The sequence below is a fragment of the Phacochoerus africanus genome, chromosome 3 (assembly GCF_016906955.1).
Source record: "Phacochoerus africanus isolate WHEZ1 chromosome 3, ROS_Pafr_v1, whole genome shotgun sequence".
Lineage (NCBI taxonomy): Eukaryota > Metazoa > Chordata > Mammalia > Artiodactyla > Suidae > Phacochoerus > Phacochoerus africanus.
In genome coordinates this window covers 149777263-149801921 of record NC_062546.1, presented here as the reverse complement: position 1 = coordinate 149801921, position 24659 = coordinate 149777263, and the positions used below count along the sequence as shown (strand labels likewise).

The following is a 24659-nucleotide window of genomic DNA, read 5'->3' as shown; positions in this document are numbered from 1 at the left end:
AAATTCTAATTCTCTGCATCTCTCATTGAATCACTTTAAGACATATTTACACTATTACTTACTACCTTCTTTTCTAATAGGATGGAGTTCATGATATACCTGAAGATGCACAGGTAAGGAAAAAAAACTGAAATGATTCAGAATCTGATTGACTTCAATAGTGCTATTATTTCATTCAATGTATGACTACTACTTTTTTTGTACAGCTGGAGACAGCTGAAAACTCATCAGTAATTATTATTCCGGAGTGTAAACGATCTCACTCAGGCAAATACAGCATCACAGCCAAGAATAAAGCGGGACAAAAGACTGCAAATTGCAGAGTTAAAGTCATGGGTAAGGAAGACTTTAAAAGTTATTATGGGATAAGAACAAATTATTTTAGGCAAAGCACCACTGTTTATACTGTGATCTGCATCCAACAGATGTACCAGGGCCACCCAAAGACCTGAAAGTCAGTGACATCACAAGGGGTAGTTGCAGACTTACATGGAAGATGCCAGATGATGATGGAGGAGACAGGATCAAAGGCTATGTTATCGAGAAGAGGACTATTGATGGAAAAGCTTGGACTAAAGTCACTCCCAACTGTGGAAGCACCTCATTTGTAGTCCCTGACCTCATCTCCGAACAGGAATATTTCTTCCGCGTACGGGCAGAAAACCGCTTTGGTGTTGGTCCACCTGCGGAAACCATTCAGCGGACCACTGCCAGAGATCCAATATGTAAGTTTTTAAATCTAAGATTAAAATAGCTTCCCTAACTTGAAATACGTTGTTATAAACAATCATTAACACTTCCTTTATTTTTAAAGATCCTCCTGATCCCCCCATTAAACTCAAGATTGGCCTTGTAACAAAGAACACAGTACACCTGTCATGGAAACCCCCAAAGAATGATGGTGGCTCCCCTGTCACCCACTACATTGTTGAGTGCCTTGCGTGGGATCCTACTGGTACAAAGAAAGAAGCATGGAAGCAGTGCAATAAGCGTGATGTGGAAGATCTGCAATTTACCGTCGAAGACCTTGTAGAGGGTGGTGAATACGAATTCAGAGTCAAAGCTGTCAACGCTGCAGGAGTCAGCAGACCTTCAGCCACTGTTGGCCCTGTGACTGTCAAAGACCAGACCTGTAAGTACCAACATATTACCAGAGAACATCCTCTGTGTAAATGCCTTTCTCTATACACAAGAAGAGTCCAAAATTAAAAGAGATGTATCTGTACATCAGGAAGCTACCATGGCTTGAGTCTGGACATGGGCACGATACCCACTCATGCCCTCAACTTCCACAGAATTATTGTATTCCCTTACATATTATATTTCCCTTACTGAAAGAAGATAATGTTTGGAATTTCATTGATCCAGTTTTCTCCATGGCAAGCTGTTTCACTTACCAGAAGTTAAATCAGTTCCTCTGCATGTTCCTCAAAAGGGACAGAAAGGAATCAGTTATTTGCTTAGCCACTGCTAAGATCCACTTATCTTCACATTAAGTTTCTCAAATAGAGAAAAAGAAACTTGCTTATATATCATCACAGCCATGAATAATCTGGGGACAGCATCAAAGGAAATGACACTGAATGTTCTTATAGAAGATTACATGGTTTTGTTAAAACTACATGATTTTCTCTGAGGAAAAAATATATCCATTTTAAGAGATATAACATTGACAAAAATATAACGATAATTCTTTCTCTAATTACTATTACAGCACTACTGCTGTGTGTTTTTTCAGTATTCTCTTCTATATTTAAGAGGGTTGTCTTCACAACCCCCTTTGCATATTCTTATACTGTATTTGTGAAAACTGGAAAATTGCTTTGCCTCTACCAGCAGTTGTTTTTCGTAAAAGGAGAATTCATCTCAGGATGAACACAGTAGGTCTCCTCATAACTCTGCATAAATAGTAAAGGAAATATCATGAAAGAACTCCCAAGCCTAAGCTACTATGGTTTCACTTCTCTATGGCCCTTTCTCAATATCTAGTCATAATGATGCCAGGTCAGAGAGAGGCAATAGATGATACACAGCCACATGTAGATCAATAAAGGATTAAAACCACATGTACCTGTTCCCCAAACTGGTATAAATTAGCTGAAGACAGATCTGTTCTTTATGTGGGGTAGGTCTATAAAGCCTGCCTACAGTAAATCTAAATAACTTTATGGTCACTGTGAATTCTACTTTCAATCCTTTGGTGCTTCATGTTCCTAATGAAAACTTTTTTTAAAAAAAAACAATCTAGGCCCACCTTCAATTGAGCTAAAAGAATTTATGGAGGTTGAAGAAGGAACTGATGTTAGCATCGTGGCCAAAATTAAAGGCGTGCCATTCCCGACACTAACCTGGTTTAAAGCTCCTCCAAAGAAGCCTGATAACAAAGAACCTGTTGTCTATGACACCCATGTCAACAAACTGGTGGTGGACGATACTTGCACCCTAGTTATTCCACAGTCTCGCAGGAGTGACACTGGCTTATATACCATCACGGCCGTGAATAATCTGGGAACAGCATCAAAGGAAATGAGATTGAATGTCCTTGGTAAAGATTACCTGGTTTCATTAAAACTACATGATTTTCTGTTCATAAATGTAATATTTGGCTTTAGGATCATTCTCCTCATAAAGTTTTCTTTTTTTAAACCATTTTAGGTCGCCCTGGCCCTCCAGTGGGACCAATAAAGTTCGAATCTATTTCAGCAGATCAAATGACATTATCTTGGCTTCCACCTAAAGATGATGGTGGCTCTAAGATTACAAACTATGTGATTGAGAAAAGAGAAGCTAACAGGAAGACATGGGTGCGTGTCTCCAGTGAACCTAAAGAGTGCACGTACACAATTCCCAAATTACTAGAAGGCCATGAATATGTATTCCGAATCATGGCCCAGAATAAGTATGGCATTGGAGAGCCTCTTGACAGTGAACCTGAAACAGCAAGAAACCTCTTCTGTAAGTAGGATGTGCTTCAGAGTCAAAGTCATTCTTATTTGTGTTTTTCATGATTTCTTATAAATCAATGTGATTTTTGTCACAGCTGTCCCTGGAGCACCAGATAAACCAACAGTTAGCAGTGTGACTCGTAACTCCATGACTGTCAACTGGGAAGAGCCAGAATATGATGGAGGCTCTCCTGTGACAGGATACTGGCTGGAAATGAAAGATACCACTTCAAAGAGATGGAAGAGAGTTAACCGAGATCCTATCAAGGCAATGACTCTGGGTGTTTCTTATAAAGTGACTGGTCTTATTGAAGGTTCTGATTATCAATTCCGGGTATATGCAATCAATGCTGCTGGTGTGGGTCCAGCAAGTCTGCCCTCAGATCCAGCGACTGCTAGAGATCCAATTGGTAAGCCTTGAAACCATTCTTTTTCTTTGCCCCGAAAAGTGCCATGGAAAAGTCAAGAATACTAACATGTACACGGGTTCTCTCCAGCGCCACCTGGCCCTCCATTTCCCAAAGTCACAGACTGGACGAAGTCATCTGCAGATCTGGAGTGGTCTCCTCCACTAAAAGATGGTGGATCCAAAGTAACGGGATACATCGTTGAATATAAAGAAGAAGGGAAAGAAGAATGGGTGAAGGTAGCTAACACTTGGCATTATGGAGATGTACCATGAATTAACTCAACATGTAGTCATTATTCTCAATCCTATTAACTCCTGCCTGTATTATCTGGATTCAGAAATGAGACGTATAACAAGTAACTAACTGAAAACATCTCTTACATCAAAACTATAATCAAAAGTTGTCACATTACAGATAACTTATCTTTTGGCTATAAAGCCTAGAAAGGTAGAATAAATGAATAGTACAGTTTTTTCAATCATTTGACAACATTTTAAAACCTGATTCCTGCCATTCAGTATTTACCTATAATATCTGATCCCTAAAACCTAATTTGGCAACAATTTTCCCAAAGAGAATAAATATGCTGTTAGTTATGCTTTGGAAAGCTATTAAAAACAAGAAGCTACAAAGAACTACAGTGGTCCCCCCTTATCCCCAAGGATCAGACCCCCCAGTGGGTGTCTGAAACGATGAATACACACTGTATTTTTTTCCTATACTATCAAGCGGGTAGCACATACAGTGTGAATACACTGGACAAAGGAATGGCTCACATCCTGGACAGGGATAGACAAGATGGCACAAGACTTTATCACATTACTCAGAATAGCACACAATTTAACATTTATGATTTTATTATTTGTGGAATTTTATTCTACTTAATATTTTCAGATCTCCATTGATTTTGAGTAAATGAAACCACAGAAAACAAAACAACGCATAAGAAAGAACTACTGTATTCCAATTATAAAATGCTCGTGCTTTTCCCCTAGGCTAAAGATAAAGAAGTGAGAGGAACAAAACTTGTGGTGACAGGATTAAAAGAAGGAGCATTCTACAAATTTAGAGTCAGAGCAGTCAACATTGCTGGCATCGGAGAACCTGGTGAAGTCACAGATGCCATTGAAATGAAGGACAGAATTGGTAATTATTAATATTTCTCTTATTTTATCAATATGGGTGTTTTGGATTGGAAATGAAAAGCACAACTGTTATTTTCAATTGTTTTCCAGTGTTACCCGACCTTCAGCTAGATGCCAGCGTCAGAGACAGAATTGTGGTCCACGCTGGAGGGGTGATTCGGATCATCGCCTATGTGTCTGGAAAGCCTCCTCCAACTGTTACCTGGAGCATGAATGAAAGAGCCTTACCTCAAGAGGCCACCATTGAGTCCACAGCCATTAGCTCCTCCATGGTCATCAAGAATTGCCAGAGGAGCCATCAAGGCGTCTATTCTCTTCTTGCCAAAAATGCAGGGGGGGAAAGAAAGAAGACAATTATCGTTGATGTATTAGGTAAAAGCTTTCAGTTTGTCCACGCAAAGTTTAAAAAATAACATTTTATTTCATGTACAGCAAAGCTGTATTATCAAAAAATTATATCATAGATATTTTGGAAAATAAGAAAAAAAAATCACCCACAATCCCATTGACCACTATTAGCATTTTTTAAATGTCCTCCTTGCTTTTTTATTCTATACATATATACATATGTGGTTGTACTCCTACTATAAATAAAGTCTTGTATGTTGCCTTTTTATATAACATGGCACCATAAGCATTTACTATGTTATTATGCAGTTTGCATAAAAGCAACCTTCCCACACATGCTCATGAATGTTTAACGATTTGCTAAGGTTGACCATTTTCATATCATAGGATCCACTAGTTATCATAATGCAAAAATCCCTTTGAAAGTTTCAGTATTCTAATTGAAAAGAGGCATCATAGTTGATTATCAATATTGCATTTCTGGTTGCTGAATATCGAGTTGAGCTCTGCAAGGCTTGTTCATGCCTCTTGCTGGCTACTCTATTCCAGTGATTTGCCCAGAGAGTGAAGCCCTCCCACTCAGATCCTCTCTCAGCACATCTCAAGGCACAACCATATTCCAAATACCCAGTTTTTATGTGAAAATAACCAGTTCTCTATTGAACAAAATGTTAGAACAACAGTCCTTCAAGGTTTTTTCAAACTCCTGAACAGACTTTCATCCAATGGCTATTACTTTAAGAACTGGTCTCCTATGCTGCTCAGAGTCACTGGTAATCAAAAAAAACAAACAAAAAAAAAACAAAAAAACAAAAACAAAAACTTTCCCCATCCCCTCTGGAGAGTAAATGAGACACAAGAGTAGCCATGCCACTCCACCTTTCTCCTGTCTCCCCCTGTGCATTTCCCGTCCAACGGTACCCTCTTATCTGACTCACAAATTACCAAAAAAACAGAAAATAAGAATATATATAAAACTGTTCCTTCAGTTTCTATTAAAGCAGGGGCAACCAGTAACTACAGTAACTACTGCAAACCTACTTCATTTTAAAATATGGCTAACTATAGACACCAAGGAACGAAAAAACTCAATAAACACAAAGTCTTACTTTTTTCATAACACTTTTTGTCTCCCTTTTAAAGAGGGTAATATTGAACCCTGTTAGTTTCCGAAGTCAAACAACTGGAAACCTTTTCTTCTTATTTCCAGATGTGCCAGGTCCTGTTGGAATACCATTCCTGCCTCACAACCTAACCACTGACTCCTGCAAACTGACATGGTTTTCTCCAGAAGATGATGGAGGCTCTCCAATCACCAATTATGTCATTGAAAAGCGGGAAGCTGACCGCAGAGCATGGACCCCGGTGACATGCACAGTTACCAGACAAAATGCTACCGTCCAGGGTCTCATTCAAGGAAAAGCCTACTTTTTCCGAATTGCAGCTGAAAATAGTATTGGCATGGGCCCATTTGTTGAGACAACAGATGCACTTGTCATAAGAGATCCAATAAGTAAGTATAATTTAAAACAGTTTCCTCCTAATCACATCTTCACTTAATAACAGACTATAGTGACAAAATAGGTGTATAAATACCAAAAATTTCATTTCACAAGCATTCACTTGGCAAATAATTACTCATTATCTGATGTTGGTAGTATTCAAATGTGATTATGAAAGAGATTATGGGAATATATATAATTTTTCAAATCCCTCGATGTAATAATACACCGATTTTTTTAAAATTTCCAACTTAATGGCATAACTATGAAGTATTTCCCTAACTCTAAAACTACCAACTCTGAAGAATTTTCCTGAATGATTTGGCCTCAGTGAACCTCTATTTCCTCATCTAGAAATTAGATTGCATTGGGTCCCTTTTAGCTCTACTTATTTTATGTTGAAATCTCCTTTGTTATTCATCAAAACAAATAGCTTCATGTTTAAATGCAATCCTCAAAAAAGCATTATTTACTACATTCTCCTATATCCTTAACATTTGTCTCCCTGTCATTCCACACTTGCAGCTGTACCAGAGCGTCCTGAAGATCTGGAAGTCAAAGAAATTACTAAAGATTCCGTTACTTTGACTTGGAATCCTCCTAAGTATGATGGTGGATCCGAAATTATTAACTATGTCCTAGAAAGCCGTCTCATTGGAACTGAGAAGTTCCACAAAGTCACAACTGACAACCTGCTTAGCAGGAAATACACTGTGAAAGGCTTAAAAGAAGGTGATACCTATGAGTACCGTGTCAGTGCCGTCAATATCGTTGGACAAGGCAAACCATCATTCTGCACCAAGCCAATCACCTGCAAAGATGAGCTGGGTATGTGCCAAATGCAGTTTATTCTTTGAAAACTTGTACGTTTATAGATTTATCATAGGACATTGGTCAGACTGTCTTACCTTTATAATTGTACATTTTAGCTCCTCCAACGCTCGACCTCGACTTCAGAGATAAGCTCACAATTCGAGTTGGTGAAGCTTTTGCCCTCACTGGCCGTTACTCAGGCAAACCAAAGCCTAAGGTTTCTTGGTTCAAAGATGAAGCTGATGTGCTAGAAGATGACCGTACTCATATAAAGACCACGCCGACGACACTTGCTCTAGAAAAGGTCAAGGCCAAGCGTTCAGATTCTGGCAAATACTGTGTGGTTGTGGAGAACAGTACAGGCTCCAGGAAAGGTTTCTGCCAAGTTAACGTTGTTGGTAAGTATTATTTAGCCAGAGTGAGAGATTCTGCTCTTCCCAAAACAGAAATGAAAATAACATTTTGTGCTGTGATTTTTTTTTTTTTCCTCAGATCGTCCTGGACCACCAGTAGGACCAGTTATTTTTGATGAGGTAACCAAAGATCACATGATTATCTCTTGGAAGCCACCTTTAGATGATGGAGGCAGTGAAATTACCAATTACATTATTGAGAAGAAGGAGGTAGGCAAAGACGTCTGGATACCTGTGACATCTGCAAGTGCTAAAACAACATGCAAAGTCTCTAAACTGCTTGAAGGAAAAGATTATATTTTCCGGATACATGCTGAAAATCTCTATGGAATAAGCGATCCTCTGGTGTCTGATTCAATGAAAGCCAAAGATCGTTTCAGTATGCATTATATTTCTTTTTAGTGATTCAATATTTGATATTGTTAATAGGAAGAAGTAAATTTCTAACACATTTGGCTAATGTTCGTTACAGGGGTTCCTGATGCACCTGACCAGCCGATTGTTACAGAAGTTACCAAAGACTCTGCCTTAGTAACCTGGAACAAGCCAAATGATGGAGGAAAGCCCATCACAAACTACATCCTGGAAAAGAGGGAAACTATGTCTAAACGATGGGCTAGAGTTACCAAAGAGCCTATCCATCCATACACTAAATTTAGGGTTCCTGATCTTCTAGAAGGGTGTCAGTATGAATTCCGAGTGTCTGCAGAAAATGAAATTGGTATCGGAGACCCAAGCCCACCATCCAAACCAGTCTTTGCTAAAGATCCAATTGGTATGGTTCTAAAACATTCTTTCAGCTTTCATTTTCTCCAACTCTGTTTTCAGCTACATTCTAACTCCTTTTTGTTTGTTTTCTTATTATGTAGCTAAACCAAGTCCACCTGTTAATCCTGAAGCAATAGATACAACAAGTAATTCAGTTGATCTAACTTGGCAGCCACCACGTCGCGATGGTGGGAGCAAGATTCTGGGTTATATTGTCGAGTACCAGAAAGTTGGAGACGAAGAATGGAAAAGAGCCAATCACACTCCTGAGTCATGTCCTGAAACTAAATATAAAGTCACTGGTCTTCGGGATGGTCAGTCTTATAAGTTCAGAGTGTTAGCAGTCAATGAAGCTGGTGAATCAGATCCAGCTTATGTTCCCGAGCCAGTGCTGGTAAAAGACAGACTTGGTGAGTACAACGTTCTCAGCTGCCTCTGCAAGGAAGAGAAGTGTTTCATGGTCTGTGCTTAATTGTAAAATACATTAACAAGTCAAATCTGAAAGTACTGTTTTCTTTGTTGCAGAACCCCCTGAGTTGATTCTTGATGCCAACATGGCAAGAGAACAACACATAAAGGTTGGTGATACTCTAAGACTCAGTGCCATCATCAAAGGAGTGCCATTCCCAAAAGTAACTTGGAAAAAAGAAGACAGAGAGGCTCCAACTAAAGCAAGAATTGATGTTACTCCAGTTGGTAGCAAGCTTGAAATTCGTAATGCTGCCCATGAAGATGGTGGAACTTATTCCTTAACAGTGGAGAATCCAGCTGGTTCCAAAACTGTCTCAGTAAAAGTACTCGTATTAGGTAAGAACTTCAGTGCTTGCGATGTATTGAATGCAGTAACATATAAAAGTAACTCAGTACATTTTGAGCTCTTATCTGGATTAAATCACTTATGTAACTACATTATTTAACACTTTTCAGATAAGCCTGGGCCACCTAGAGATCTGGAGGTCAGTGAAATTAGGAAAGATTCTTGTTACCTTACTTGGAAGGAACCACTGGATGATGGCGGTTCTGTTATTACAAATTATGTGGTTGAGAGGAGAGATGTTGCCAGTGCCCAGTGGTCACCTCTTTCAACTACATCGAAGAAAAAGAGTCACATGGCTAAACATCTTAATGAAGGCAGTCAGTATCTCTTCCGGGTAGCTGCTGAGAACCAGTACGGACGTGGTCCTTTTGTGGAAACACTTAAACCCATCAAGGCTGTGGATCCCCTACGTAAGTTGCTTTCTCTGAACACAAAAGTACAGTCTGACTGTCTTTGAAGATATTATTTATTCATCATAACTTCTTCTTCTGAAAAGATCCCCCAGGGCCACCCAAGAACCTACACCATGTAGATGTGGACAAGACTGAAGTCTCCCTTGTTTGGAATAAACCAGATCGTGATGGTGGCTCTCCAATCACTGGGTATTTGGTGGAATATAAAGAGGAGGGCACTGAAGACTGGATTAAGTTCAAGACTGTGACAAACTTAGAGTGTGTTGTTACTGGACTACAACAAGGAAAGACCTATAAATTCCGTGTAAAAGCTGAAAATATTGTGGGTCTTAGTCTTCCCGACACAACCATCCCAATAGAATGTCAAGAAAAACTAGGTAATTTGTTATTGGCATTGTTTTCTTTCTTTGTAAATTATTCATATTGTAAAAATCAAAATCTAATTTCCACGTGTTTACTTTCCAGTGCCTCCATCAGTAGAGCTGGATGTGAAATTAATTGAGGGCCTTGTGGTAAAAGCTGGAACTGCAGTCAGATTCCCTGCCATTATAAGAGGTGTACCCTTTCCTACTGCAAAGTGGACAACTGATGGCAGTGAGATTAAAACAGATGAACGCTATACAGTGGAAACTGACAACTTCTCATCAGTACTTACCATTAAGAACTGCTTAAGGAAAGACACTGGGGAATATCAGATTACAGTTTCCAATGCAGCTGGCACCAAAACAGTAGCCGTACATCTTACTGTTCTTGATGTTCCTGGTCCACCAACAGGCCCTATTCATATCCTGGAAGTTACCCCTGAACATATGACTATCTCATGGCAGCCACCTAAGGATGATGGAGGAAGCCCCGTGATAAATTACATTGTCGAGAAAAAAGACACAAAGAAAGACACGTGGGGTGTTGTCTCTTCGGGAAGCAGTAAGACAAAGCTCAAAGTCCCACATCTGCAAAAGGGCTGTGAATATGTTTTCCGAGTGAAAGCAGAGAATAAGATTGGTGTAGGCCCTCCCCTTGACTCTATACCTACTGTTGCTAAACATAAGTTTAGCCCTCCATCTCCTCCAGGTAAACCAGTGGTTACTGACATTACTGAAAATGCTGCAACAGTGTCTTGGACTCTGCCAAAATCTGATGGTGGCAGTCCAATAACTGGTTACTACGTGGAGCGTCGCGAAGTAACGGGCAAATGGGTAAGGGTCAACAAAACACCTATACCTGACCTGAAGTTTAGAGTGACTGGACTCTATGAGGGAAACACATATGAGTTTAGAGTTTTTGCTGAGAATCTTGCAGGACTAAGCAATCCATCCCCAAGTTCTGATCCAATAAAAGCTTGCCGACCCATCAAACCACCTGGACCACCTATTAATCCTAAACTAAAAGATAAGACCAGAGAAACAGCTGACCTCGTGTGGACAAAGCCTCTCAGTGACGGTGGCAGCCCCATTCTCGGCTATGTAGTGGAATGTCAGAAAGCTGGGACAACACAGTGGAACAGGATTAATAAAGATGAACTCATTAGGCAATGTGCCTTTAGGGTACCTGGACTAATTGAAGGAAATGAGTACAGGTTCCGTATAAAGGCAGCTAATATTGTGGGAGAGGGCGAACCAAGAGAACTAGCAGAATCTGTGATTGCAAAGGACATCCTTCATCCTCCAGAGGTCGAACTTGATGTTACTTGTCGTGATGTTATTACTGTTCGAGTGGGCCAAACTATCCGAATACTTGCTCGGGTCAGAGGCAGGCCTGAACCAGACATAACTTGGTCCAAGGAAGGCAAAGTATTGGCCCGAGAAAAGCGGGTTGACATAATTCACGATCTACCTCGTGCTGAGCTACAAATTAAAGAAGCTGTTCGAGCTGATCATGGCAAGTACATCATCTCAGCTAAGAACAGCAGTGGACATGCCCAAGGTTCTGCTATTGTGAATGTCCTTGACAGGCCTGGGCCTTGTCAGAATTTGAAGGTTAGCAGTGTAACCAAAGAGAACTGTACAGTTTCTTGGGAAAATCCACTCGATAATGGTGGCACAGAAATAACAAATTTCATAGTGGAATATCGCAAACCAAACCAGAAAGGCTGGTCAATTGTTGCTTCGGACGTCACTAAGCGACTAATCAAGGCTAACCTCCTAGCCAACAATGAATACTATTTCCGAGTTTGTGCAGAGAATAAAGTAGGTGTTGGGCCAACTATTGAAACGAAAACCCCAATTCTGGCTATTAACCCGATTGATAGACCAGGTGAGCCTGAAAACCTTCATATTGCAGATAAAGGAAAGACATTTGTTTATCTCAAGTGGAGGAGGCCTACTTATGACGGTGGTAGCCCAAATCTCTCATATCATGTTGAAAGGAGGCTGAAGGGCTCTGCTGACTGGGAAAGAGTGCATAAAGGAAGCATTAAAGAAACCCACTACATGGTTGACAAATGTGTTGAGAACCAGATTTATGAGTTCAGAGTGCAAACCAAGAACGAAGGTGGGGAAAGTGACTGGGTCAAGACAGAGGAAGTTGTTGTGAAGGAAGACTTACAGAAACCAGTACTTGATCTGAAATTAAGTGGTGTTCTAACTGTCAAAGCAGGAGACACCATTCGACTTGAGGCAGGTGTTAGAGGCAAACCATTCCCAGAAGTTTCATGGACTAAGGACAAAGATGCTACAGACTTTACAAGATCACCAAGGGCCAAGATTGAGACTGGTGCTGATTTCTCTAAATTTGCTCTTGCTAAGGCAAAACGAAGCGATGGTGGTAAATACGTGATTACAGCAACTAACACAGCTGGCAGTTTTGTGGCCTATGCCACTGTCAATGTTTTAGATAAGCCTGGTCCTGTAAGAAATCTGAAAATCGTTGATGTGTGTAGTGATAGGTGTACTCTTCATTGGGACCCACCAGAGGATGATGGTGGCTGTGAAATCCAAAATTACATCCTAGAAAAATGTGAGAGCAAGCGAATGGTTTGGTCTACTTTTTCTGCAACCGTCTTAACACCTGGTGCTACAGTAACACGTCTCATAGAAGGAAATGAATATATTTTCAGAGTCCGTGCAGAAAATAAAATAGGCACAGGGCCTCCAACAGAAAGTAAACCAGTCATTGCAAAAACCAAATATGATAGACCTGGTCGCCCTGATCCCCCAGAAATCACTAAAGTAAGCAAAGAAGAGATGACTGTGGTTTGGACTCCACCTGAATATGATGGTGGAAAGTCCATCACAGGATACTATTTGGAGAAAAAGGAAAAACATTCAACACGATGGGTCCCTGTCAACAAGAGTGCGATCCCAGAGAGACGTTTGAAAGTACAGAATCTCCTCCCAGGACATGAGTATCAGTTCCGTGTCAAGGCAGAAAATGAAATTGGAATTGGAGAACCAAGCTTGCCGTCAAGACCAGTGGTGGCAAAAGACCCCATGGGTAAGATGTTCTTTTTCCGATATTATACCAGCTCATAATCTCAACACAGAGGTATCAACCAAATAAGTAATACCTTATTTTAGCCAATATATTATACATAGATCTTGTACCAGATCACCTAAAATGTACAAACAATGGTAGATTCTAATTTCTTGAAGGAAAAAAATGGAATATAATGAAAGACTATATAAAATTATACACTAAAGTATCATGAGTAGTAAGTAGTTAACCATGTGTGAATTTATTCTTATATAATCTACTTTCAGAACCACCTGGTCCACCTACCAATCTCAAAGTGGTTGATACAACCAAAAGTTCCATAACTCTTGGGTGGGGAAAACCAGTGTATGATGGTGGCGCACCAATAATTGGATATGTTGTGGAAATGAGACCGAAAAAACCAGATATGTCCCCTGATGAAGGCTGGAAAAGGTGCAATGCTGCAGCGCAACTCGTCCGCATGGAATTCACCGTGACCAGCTTAGATGAAAACCAGGAATATGAGTTCAGGGTTTGTGCCCAAAACCAAGTTGGCATCGGGCGCCCTGCAGAACTAAAGGACGCTATTAAACCTAAAGAAATCCTAGGTGAGGCCCTCTTTCATCCCATGAAGCATTCGTGCCTCTCTTGTCACATGACTTCCTCACATTCTCAGTCGTCTTATGGCTTTCATGTCATTTGCAGAACCTCCTGAGATCGACTTGGATGCCAGCATGAGAAAACTGGTCACAGTGAGGGCAGGATGCCCTATTCGACTCTTTGCCATAGTGAGAGGGAGACCAGCCCCTAAGGTCACTTGGCGAAAAGTGGGTATTGATAACGTCGTCAGAAAGGGACAAGTTGACCTGGTGGACACTATGGCCTTCCTCGTCATCCCCAACTCTACCCGTGACGACTCAGGAAAATATTCCTTGACGCTTGTGAACCCGGCAGGAGAAAAGGCTGTGTTTGTGAATGTCAGAGTATTAGGTAGGTTATTAACAAGCTTCTTCCTCCCCTTGAAAAATGCCTTAGTTAATACGGAGGCTGAGAAAACATATACATCTGACTTTGTGGCTCTTTAGATACTCCTGGACCTGTGTCTGACTTAAAAGTTTCGGATGTCACTAAAACATCGTGCCACATTTCCTGGGCCCCTCCCGAGAACGATGGTGGGAGCCAAGTGACACATTATATTGTGGAGAAACGTGAGGCCGATAGAAAGACATGGTCAACAGTCACCCCAGAAGTGAAGAAAACAAGCTTCCATGTCACCAATCTTGTCCCTGGGAACGAGTATTTCTTCAGAGTAACTGCTGTCAACGAGTATGGCCCCGGCGTCCCAGCAGACGTCCCCAAGCCAGTGCTCGCATCAGATCCTCTCAGTAAGTCACATCCATTCTTCCACCTTTTAACACCAGTCCCCGAATTCAGCAATGTCAAGATACAGAAACATTTTAATCCACTACTGCAAGGGGTTTTAATTTGCAGAAACCCAACAGTACAAATAAATAAATTTCAAACTCACTCCCTAAACACTTTTTTGATCTGCCTCACAGTATAGTTTTTACTTCCAACCTACCAAACCATAGTTTCCACATACTTTGAAGCTAGTGGCATACCCAAACACTGATGTACATTTACAAAGGAGTTGGATTAGGTTACCTGGACAGTTTTTTCTTAATCACATTTTTCTTCTAGGTGAGCCGGATCCCCCAAGGAAACTAGAAGTTACCGAAATGACAAAGAACAGTGCCACGTTAGCCTGGTTACCTCCCCTGCGTGATGGAGGCGCTAAAATTGATGGCTACATCATTAGTTACAGAGAAGAAGAACAGCCTGCAGATCGCTGGACAGAATACTCAGTGGTGAAAGACCTCAGCCTGGTTGTCACTGGCCTCAAGGAAGGAAAGAAGTACAAATTTAGAGTGGCGGCCAGAAATGCTGTTGGAGTCAGTTTACCAAGAGAAGCTGAAGGAGTGTACGAAGCCAAAGAACAGCTGTGTAAGTACTAATGAGTTACATTTATCATGTTATAAATGTTTATGACAATTTTCTCTTGATACGTAGACATTTCTCGCTGAAGAATCTAGTTTCAGAAATAATTGCAATATAGTAGACAACAGAGGTTTTGAAACATTTGGGCCTACAACACTTCATAAATACACTTTAAACCTTGATATGGTACACACATTCATATATATAACAAGTTTCTTGAAGCAACACCTATCTTTATTATGTATACTGGATTCTGATATTTTCAATCTGTATCTATCTCAATCTTTAAAAAAAAGTACTAGCAGTAATGTAAACGATTTGAACCCACTAAGAGCTGACAGTATACAATTTGAAAGAACACTAGTAGTTTCCCACCGGAGGAAATTGAGCCCGCCCACAAAATTGATGTTTTTCCATTTTACTTTTAGTGCCACCCAAGATCCTTATGCCAGAGCAAATTACTATTAAAGCTGGGAAGAAACTCCGAATTGAAGCCCATGTCTATGGAAAGCCTAATCCAATATGTAAATGGAAAAAAGGAGAAGATGAAGTTGTTACATCCAGCCACCTGGCGGTGCATAAAGGAGACAATTCTTCAGTCCTGATCATAAAGGATGTTACCAGGAAAGACAGTGGTTACTACAGCCTCACTGCAGAGAACAGTTCTGGGACAGATACTCAGAAAATCAAAGTTACCGTCATGGGTAAGTTAAGCATTAGACACATGGCCATCTAAATATGAAGACCATAATTTTTTTTTCCCGTCACATCCCTCTTCTTATATATATATTAAATTTTTTTTCCCTCTTGGTTCACACAGATGCTCCTGGGCCCCCTCAGCCTCCGTTTGACATTTCTGACATAGACGCCGACGCTTGCTCCCTGTCATGGCACATCCCCCTGGAGGATGGAGGCAGTAACATCACCAATTACATAGTGGAGAAGTGTGACGTCAGCAGAGGTGACTGGGTGACAGCGTTAGCTTCAGTGACAAAAACTTCCTGCAGGATTGGAAAACTGATCCCAGGCCAAGAGTATATCTTCCGAGTCCGTGCTGAGAATCGATTTGGCATTTCGGAGCCTCTCACCTCTCCAAAGATGCTGGCTAAGTTCCCATTTGGTATGTTTCTTCCAGGAAAGAGAAAAAAAGAAAAAGAAAAAGTAGTCTTTTCTTTCTCATCTCTTACTTAGGCTAGAAACTGACATTTCCCTCATCTTCATCCCCAGATGTTCCCAGTGCACCAAAGAATGCCCGGGTCACTAAAGTCAACAAAGACTGCATATTTGTGGCATGGGACAGACCAGACAGTGATGGAGGGAGCCCTATTACTGGTTACTTGATTGAACGCAAAGAAAGAAACAGTCTGCTGTGGGTGAAAGCCAATGATACTCCTGTTCGGTCAACTGAATATCCCTGTGCTGGCCTTGTAGAAGGCCTTGAGTATTCATTCAGAATCTATGCCCTAAATAAAGCTGGATCCAGTCCACCCAGCAAACCAACTGAATATGTAACTGCAAGAATGCCAGTTGGTAAGTAATTTTTTTTTTAAGTAGTATGAGGACATATTTAAATCTCGGAGTCTCTGAAAGTCCCTATTTCCATCCAGGAATATATTCTGGGTGACACTGTGACATGCAGAAGATCAACATTTCTAAAGCTGTTAAGATAAATGCTGAGAATCTCTCTCTTGCTTGTAGATCCTCCTGGAAAGCCTGAAGTTATTGATGTTTCCAAGAGTACCGTATCCCTCATCTGGGCTCGTCCAAAGCATGACGGAGGCAGCAAAATTATTGGCTATTTCATAGAAGCTTGCAAACTTCCTGGTGATAAGTGGGTGCGGTGCAACACTTCACCTCACCAGATTCCCCTGGAAGAGTACACAGTTACTGGCTTAGAAGAGAATGCTCAGTATCAATTCAGAGCAATTGCCAAGACTGCAGTCAATATCAGCCAGCCTTCTGAACCTTCTGATCCAGTGACCATCGCTGCAGAAAGTGGTAAGATTCTGTTGAACATTATAGCAAAAGTGGAGAGCTCGCATAATATATATTTCTCCCAATAAAAAAACGAAATCTACATCTATGAAATAAGGACAAGTCAAGTGATAGGTACTTTACAGACAGATACTAAAAATTATGATTATGGAGAATCTTAAGAACATGTTAACTAAAAAGCAGGACACAAAACTTCTGAGGGCTGTATAATTTTAACCATACACATGCACAGAAGGATGACGCAGAAATGTACCAAAATGAGTGAAGCTTTAAGGATGTCGGAATCATAGGCGACCTTTACTTTTTTCTTGATGGCATTGTCAAATTTCATAGGCGACCTTTACTTTTTTCTTGATGGCATTGTCAAATTTCAGCACTAAACTTGCATTTCTTTTACCATGAATTTGGGTACTTAAAAAAAAAAATCCCATCTCAAGATCATGTGCATTTCCTACTTTCATCAGTAAGAATTATATAATATAGCTTTGCATATATTAAATCCTTTTATCTCTTTCCAGTTCCTCCCAGGATAGACCTGAGTGTGGCTATGAAATCTTTGCTTACTGTGAAAGCTGGGACTAACGTTTGCCTGGATGCTACTGTTTTTGGTAAACCGATGCCCACCGTCTCTTGGAAGAAGGACGGCACGCCACTCAAACCATCAGAAGGCATCAAGATGGCCATGAAGCGGAACCTGTGCACCCTGGAGCTGTTCAGCGTGAACCGAAAAGACTCAGGGGACTACACCATCACTGCCGAGAACGCAAGTGGCTCCAAGTCAGCCACCATCAAGCTGAAAGTGTTAGGTAACTACAGCACTTAACTAACATCTCACCTTTCACTTTGGTTCAGGGTGATGTAATAGAATTTACAAAATAATATGTGAGAAAATATACCTATCTTGATGTATCTTTTGTAATCACAGAATTATTCTCATCACAGGAAAAGAGAGTTTTTCAGCCGAAAAGCCCATTAGAGACCACATATTCCAGTTACATAATTTTAGATAAGAGGCAATTAAATAACTTCCAAGGTCAAAGAGGAAGTTAATGACAATGTAAAGACTGCAGCCCAGGTCTCCAGACCTCCACTCTACTCACTCCCCATTTCACACTTTGTATTAGTGAAAGACTTCACTTTTCTCTCTTATCCTTTCAGATAAGCCAGGTCCTCCAGCATCCGTTAAAATCAACAAAATGTATTCAGATCGTGCAATGCTTTCTTGGGAACCTCCTCTTGAAGATGGAGGCTCAGAAATCACCAACTATATTGTTGACAAGCGTGAAACAAGCAGACCCAACTGGGCACAAGTCTCTGCCACTGTGCCCATCACCAGCTGCAGCGTGGAGAAACTGATTGAGGGCCATGAGTATCAGTTCCGGATCTGTGCTGAAAATAAATATGGAGTGGGTGATCCAATCTTTACTGAACCAGCAGTGGCTAAAAACCCATACGGTAGGGACATTTTCCTGTGGTTTTGCATTTTACTTTTTAAATGCTACCTTTTAGACTGTGATATTAACTTGCCAGTCATCCTCTGCAGACCCACCGGGACGCTGTGATCCTCCTGTTATTAGCAACGTAACCAAAGATCACATGACAGTAAGCTGGAAACCACCAGCAGATGACGGCGGCTCACCCATCACTGGCTACTTGGTCGAAAAGCGGGAAACCCAGGCACTTAACTGGACTAAGGTCAACAGAAAACCCGTTATAGAAAGAACAATAAAAGCAACAGGTCTCCAAGAAGGCACGGAGTACGAGTTCCGAGTTACAGCTATAAATAAGGCTGGGCCAGGCAAACCTAGCGATGCATCCAAAGCTGTCTATGCCCAAGACCCTCTGTGTAAGTTTTCAAGAAGAGTCTCATATCTTGTGTTATAATCAGCACTGAACAACCAGGAATGAGGTTTTAATGAAAATGTTCTATTATTATTTATCCTCAGATCCTCCTGGCCCGCCAGCTTTCCCCAAGGTATATGATACAACCCGTAGCTCGGTGAGTCTATCTTGGGGCAAGCCAGCCTACGATGGTGGTAGCCCCATCATTGGTTACCTTGTTGAAGTAAAACGGGCTGATTCTGATAACTGGGTGAGGTGCAACTTGCCCCAGAAGCTACAGAAAACCCGCTTTGAAGTTACCGGCCTAATGGAAAACACAGAATATCAGTTCCGTGTATACGCCGTTAATAAGATCGGATACAGTGACCCCAGTGATGTGCCAGATAAACATTGTCCCAAGGACATTTTAAGTAAGTATTAACAGGAGAAATACACAGAGCTTTTCCCATCAGTTATATTGTAAGAAGGAGTATAGAACTGCCTTATGTAGATTTATTTACAAGTTTTGGGGTTGGTAATTCTACAAGCACATTTTAGGAGAGGTGGGTTGGTACTTTATGGTATCGCGTAACAAGCCAGATGGAACACAAGGTGATTGGAGTTTCTGAAATGCCTTTCATACTTACATGAGGATTTCACGTCTTCAGAAGAATATGAAATATAGGAATTTTATCCTGAGAACAAAAAGATTTTTTTAACTAAGTATTTAATTTATATTTATCATTCTTTGGTTTTTATTTTCTCTTCTTATTCATCCTTCCCATAGTATGTACTTGGTAGACTCTCCATCTTAATTTCCCTTCTTACCATTTTTTCTATCACTTATTCTCCCTAACCAGTGCCCCTTTTACTTTGAATTACTTGGTATTATACTCCACCCCCACCCCCACCCGTGCACTTTTCTTCCTACCATGAAATAAAGAAAGCAAGCCAGAGTACATAGCAGAGTGCCTTTACTGGAAGAAAGCCAAGAACCAACCTTCCGCTTTTAATATACAGCAAGTTTAAGGGTTGGTGAGAAAAGGAGATGAAGATCCTCCAGGGAAAACTTGGTTCGGCCTATGGGATATTGGAAAATAGGAAGCTAATGAATATTAAAATAGCTGGCAAAAGTCTTGAGAATTATATTAAGGGTTTTTTTTAAAGAATCAGAAATCAGGAATAGAAAAGAAATATATTTTAAGAGTGATCAGGCCAGTCCTTGGAAATACATTTGACCATTAAGTTATTATTTAAACTTTCTTCACTCTAATATTAAAACAGTTCCGCCAGAGGGAGAACTTGACGCTGATTTGAGGAAAACACTCATATTACGTGCTGGAGTTACCATGAGACTGTATGTACCAGTGAAAGGACGCCCACCTCCCAAGATAACTTGGTCTAAACCAAATGTCAATCTAAAAGAAAGGATTGGCCTGGACATAAAGTCAACTGACTTTGATACTTTCTTGCGCTGTGAAAACGTGAATAAATATGATGCTGGGAAATACATCCTGACTCTGGAGAACAGCTGTGGTAAAAAGGAATATACCATTGTAGTGAAAGTACTTGGTAAGTCTACTTGGAAAAACACTCAAATATATGTCAAAATGTAGTCCAGGCATTTTTGTGTATTCATTTCTTCTTATTTACCCACTACTTATCTAGACACTCCTGGGCCACCCATCAATGTGACTGTCAAGGAAATATCCAAAAATTCTGCTTATGTTACCTGGGATCCTCCCATTATCGATGGTGGAAGCCCCATCATAAACTATGTGGTAGAAAAACGTGATGCAGAGAGGAAGTCCTGGTCTACTGTGACGACTGAGTGTTCCAAAACAAGTTTCAGAATTTCTAACTTGGAGGAGGGAAAATCCTACTTCTTCAGGGTGTTTGCTGAAAATGAATATGGCATTGGTGATCCCGGTGAGACCCGAGATGCTGTCAAGGCTTCCGGTGAGCAAATGAGCTGCTGCGCCATCACTGTGAGTGACATCTTATCTTGGAAACCTGGGGATTAGACTTATCATTTCTCCTTTGCTTTAGAAACCCCGGGACCAGTTGTGGACCTGAAAGTGATGTCTGTCAACAAGTCATCTTGTAAAATAGGCTGGAAGAAGCCTCACAGCGATGGTGGAAGTCGAATTATCGGATATGTAGTTGATTTCCTGACTGAAGAAAATAAGTGGCAACGAGTTATGAAATCATTAAGCTTACAGTACACAGCAAAAGATCTGACTGAAGGGAAGGAATATACCTTCAGAGTGTGTGCTGAGAATGAAAATGGAGAAGGGACCCCGAGTGAAATCACTTCTGTGGCAAAGGATGATGTTGGTAAGCCTTTGGCTATCATCTCCATTTTTCCCTTTGTCAAAAAAAGTGCACTCTTGGACCCTACTCACTGTCTTATGTAAAAATCCTTTAAAACTATAATGATCTGAAATAACTGACTGCCTGGCATTAAAAATAACAACAATTCATCTCTGCCGTTTCACAGTGGCTCCTGACCTTGACTTAAAGGATATACCTGATTTGTGCTACTTGGCTAAAGAAAACAGCAACTTCCGCCTGAAGATCCCCATCAAAGGCAAGCCAGCTCCATCAGTGACCTGGAAGAAAGGGGAAGACCCTCTAGCAACAGACACAAGAGTCAGTGTTGAGTCATCTGCAGTTCACACAACTCTTGTAGTATATGACTGCCAAAAATCAGATGCTGGAAAGTACACGATCACACTGAAGAATGTCGCTGGCACCAAGGAAGGAACTCTCTCCATTAAAGTTGTTGGCAAGCCTGGCATCCCCACTGGACCAATCAAATTTGAAGAAGTCACAGCGGAAGCCATAACCTTAAAGTGGGGTCCTCCAAAGGACGACGGAGGTTCTGAAATCACCAACTATATCCTAGAGAAGAGAGACTCTGTAAACAACAAGTGGGTGACATGTGCCTCGGCTGTCCAGAAAACCACTTTTAGAGTAATGCGGCTTCACGAGGGTACAGAATACACCTTCAGAGTCAGCGCTGAAAATAAATATGGTGTAGGAGAGGGCCTGAAATCAGAGCCAATTGTTGCTAAACATCCATTTGGTAAGTGTCTTAAGGTGGGAACACAAAGTAAATCATGGTTTGGGCTTACATATCATATGTTCCTTATCCTAAATCTTGCATTATCTACTTTTCCCTAGATGTGCCTGATGCTCCCCCACCTCCCAATATTGTGGATGTCAGACATGATTCTGTATCTCTAACTTGGACCGACCCCAGGAAAACAGGCGGCTCTCCAATTACAGGTATTTAGTTTGTTCTTATCCCGCAGCAATGACGTTAACACTTCTTCCAAATGTTCCTCCCTGAAAGCAAGCTGAATGTGTGATATTTATGCATACCACTGTCTGCACATACAAAAATGTATTTGCCTTTCGGTATATTATGCTTTCAGTACATTAAGCATTAATTAAGCTAATTAATTAAATGAATGCTTAATTTCAATGAAAACCTAATATAATAATTAACAAAGCCTTTCTTAATGATTATAGCTATTTTTGTAAGTTAAAATTTTTTAACAGAAGGTGCAATAAATATGTATAGTCCAAGAGGGAAAAAAAAATGGCCCTATGCCTCAGTAATAAAAGCATAGATACTAGCAAGAATGATTATTTGTTCCATATGTCCATATATTATTTGGGCAAAAATTAGCAAGAATGATTATTTGTTCCATATATCCATATATGAGTTATTGGGTAATTATTTCTGTGTGTGTGTGTGTGTGTGTGTGTGTTTAAAAAATCAGGCTATAGGAGTTCCCGTCGTGACGCAATGGTTATCGAATCCGACTAGGAACCTTGAGGTTTCAGGTTCGAGCCCTGGCCTTTCTCAGTGGGTTAAGGATCCAGCGTTGCCGTGAGCTGTGGTATAAGTCGCAGATGCAGCTCAGATCCTGCGTTGCTGTGGCCCTGGTGTAGGCCAGCAGCTACAGCTCCAATTTGACCCCTAGCCTGGGAGCCTCCATATGCCACAGGAGTGGCCCCAGAAAAAGAAAAAAAAAAGGCAAAAAGACAAAAAAAAAAAACAGGCTATATTTTTACTTTCTGTTTGAACTGATACATCACCGGGTCTTTTGTAGGGTATCATATCGAGTTCAAGGAAAGAAACAGCCTCTTGTGGAAGAGAGCTAACAAGACTCCTATTAGGATGAAAGACTTCAAAGTGACAGGACTAACTGAAGGCCTGGAATATGAATTCCGAGTTATGGCAATCAATTTAGCAGGAGTAGGCAAGCCAAGCCTGCCATCAGAGCCAGTTGTAGCACTTGATCCAATTGGTAAGTCAAAATTCTACAAAGCAAATCCTAGGTGTATTTTCTTCATGAAGAAAACATTGGTGTGTGTTTAACTGGGTTTTCTGTTTGTTGCTTTATTTAGATCCTCCTGGCAAACCTGAGGTTATTAACGTAACAAGGAATTCAGTGACTCTCATTTGGACTGAACCCAAATATGACGGTGGTCATAAGTTGACTGGATACATAGTGGAGAAGAGAGATCTTCCCTCTAAATCTTGGACGAAAGCCAACCATGTTAATGTCCCAGATTGTGCCTTTACTGTAACTGATCTTGTTGAGGGTGGAAAATATGAATTCAGAATTAGAGCAAAGAATACAGCAGGTGCTATCAGTGCTCCATCAGAAAGTACAGAAACCATTATTTGCAAGGATGAATACGGTAGGTCTATTTTACTTTTTATGCACATTAAAAAAATAACAAATTAAGCCTCCTTCCTTTTCTAATGAAATTTTTTTTTCCCTTTGCAGAGGCACCAACCATTGTTCTAGATCCCACAATCAAAGATGGGCTAACAGTCAAAGCAGGAGACACCTTTGTTTTAAGTGCCATTAGCATTCTTGGCAAGCCCCTTCCAAAGTCAAGTTGGTCGAGGGCAGGGAAAGACATAAGACCATCAGATATCGTTCAGATATCTTCCACCCCAACATCTTCCATGCTTACTGTCAAGTATGCCACTAGAAAAGATGCTGGTGAATACACCATCACTGCTACCAATCCTTTTGGCACAAAGGAGGAACACGTGAAGGTGACAGTCCTCGATGTACCTGGTCCCCCAGGTCCCATAGAGATCAGTAATGTTTCTGCTGAAAAAGCAACACTTACATGGACACCTCCCTTGGAAGATGGTGGCTCACCAATTAAGTCCTATGTTCTTGAAAAGAGAGAAACCAGCCGACTTTTGTGGACAGTGGTTGCCGAAGACATTCAGTCTTGCAGGCATGTGGCAACCAAACTTATCCAAGGAAATGAATACCTCTTCCGGGTCTCAGCTGTAAACCAATATGGCAAAGGAGAATCTGTAGAGTCTGAACCTGTCAAAATGGTAGACAGATTTGGTACGTAGAGCATGTAGGGGAACTGATAAGTAAACATTTGCAGCAGAGCTTAGAAAATCACAGATTTCTCATCAATTTCCTTCCTTTTCAGGTCCGCCTGGCCCCCCTGGAAAACCAGAAGTGTCAAATGTCACTAAAAATACTGCCACTATCAGTTGGAAAAGACCAGTTGATGATGGTGGCAGTGAGATCACAGGATATCACGTAGAAAGGAGAGAGAAGAAAGGCTTGCGCTGGGTGAGAGCAACAAAGACTCCAGTTTCTGATCTCAGATGCAAAATAACAGGACTGCAAGAAGGAAACACCTACGAATTCCGTGTCAGTGCAGAGAACAAAGCAGGAATTGGTCCACCGAGTGACGCTTCCAATCCTGTCCTAATGAAAGATGTGGCATGTTAGTATTTAACTTTTTCAATATAGCTCATTTGGGGGTGCCAATATTTTACATAATTTATACAAAAGCA

At 40.8% G+C, this 24659-nt stretch overlaps 1 protein-coding gene across 2 annotated transcripts in view; it reads left to right on the top strand.

The window, feature by feature from the left end:
* Positions 1-24659, top strand: part of TTN (titin) — a 274931-nt gene that overhangs the window by 200214 nt on the left and 50058 nt on the right. For both annotated transcript variants that reach the window (XM_047772981.1, XM_047772982.1), the window contains 41 exons: positions 81-113; positions 207-336; positions 426-725; positions 815-1132; positions 2249-2545; positions 2656-2955; positions 3041-3355; positions 3443-3591; positions 4351-4501; positions 4591-4872; positions 6059-6361; positions 6876-7178; positions 7280-7561; positions 7656-7955; positions 8049-8351; positions 8446-8754; positions 8870-9151; positions 9272-9571; positions 9658-9951; positions 10040-13006; positions 13273-13593; positions 13691-13975; positions 14071-14370; positions 14687-14989; positions 15412-15687; positions 15804-16103; positions 16211-16513; positions 16682-16981; positions 17497-17784; positions 18137-18433; positions 18522-18824; positions 18925-19230; positions 20084-20371; positions 20468-20758; positions 20849-21136; positions 21300-21887; positions 21986-22090; positions 22924-23121; positions 23222-23518; positions 23608-24195; positions 24287-24589. In XM_047772981.1, the coding sequence (XP_047628937.1) occupies positions 81-113; positions 207-336; positions 426-725; positions 815-1132; positions 2249-2545; positions 2656-2955; positions 3041-3355; positions 3443-3591; positions 4351-4501; positions 4591-4872; positions 6059-6361; positions 6876-7178; positions 7280-7561; positions 7656-7955; positions 8049-8351; positions 8446-8754; positions 8870-9151; positions 9272-9571; positions 9658-9951; positions 10040-13006; positions 13273-13593; positions 13691-13975; positions 14071-14370; positions 14687-14989; positions 15412-15687; positions 15804-16103; positions 16211-16513; positions 16682-16981; positions 17497-17784; positions 18137-18433; positions 18522-18824; positions 18925-19230; positions 20084-20371; positions 20468-20758; positions 20849-21136; positions 21300-21887; positions 21986-22090; positions 22924-23121; positions 23222-23518; positions 23608-24195; positions 24287-24589 (14446 nt within the window). The remainder of the gene's footprint in view (positions 1-80; positions 114-206; positions 337-425; positions 726-814; positions 1133-2248; positions 2546-2655; positions 2956-3040; positions 3356-3442; positions 3592-4350; positions 4502-4590; positions 4873-6058; positions 6362-6875; positions 7179-7279; positions 7562-7655; positions 7956-8048; positions 8352-8445; positions 8755-8869; positions 9152-9271; positions 9572-9657; positions 9952-10039; positions 13007-13272; positions 13594-13690; positions 13976-14070; positions 14371-14686; positions 14990-15411; positions 15688-15803; positions 16104-16210; positions 16514-16681; positions 16982-17496; positions 17785-18136; positions 18434-18521; positions 18825-18924; positions 19231-20083; positions 20372-20467; positions 20759-20848; positions 21137-21299; positions 21888-21985; positions 22091-22923; positions 23122-23221; positions 23519-23607; positions 24196-24286; positions 24590-24659) is intronic.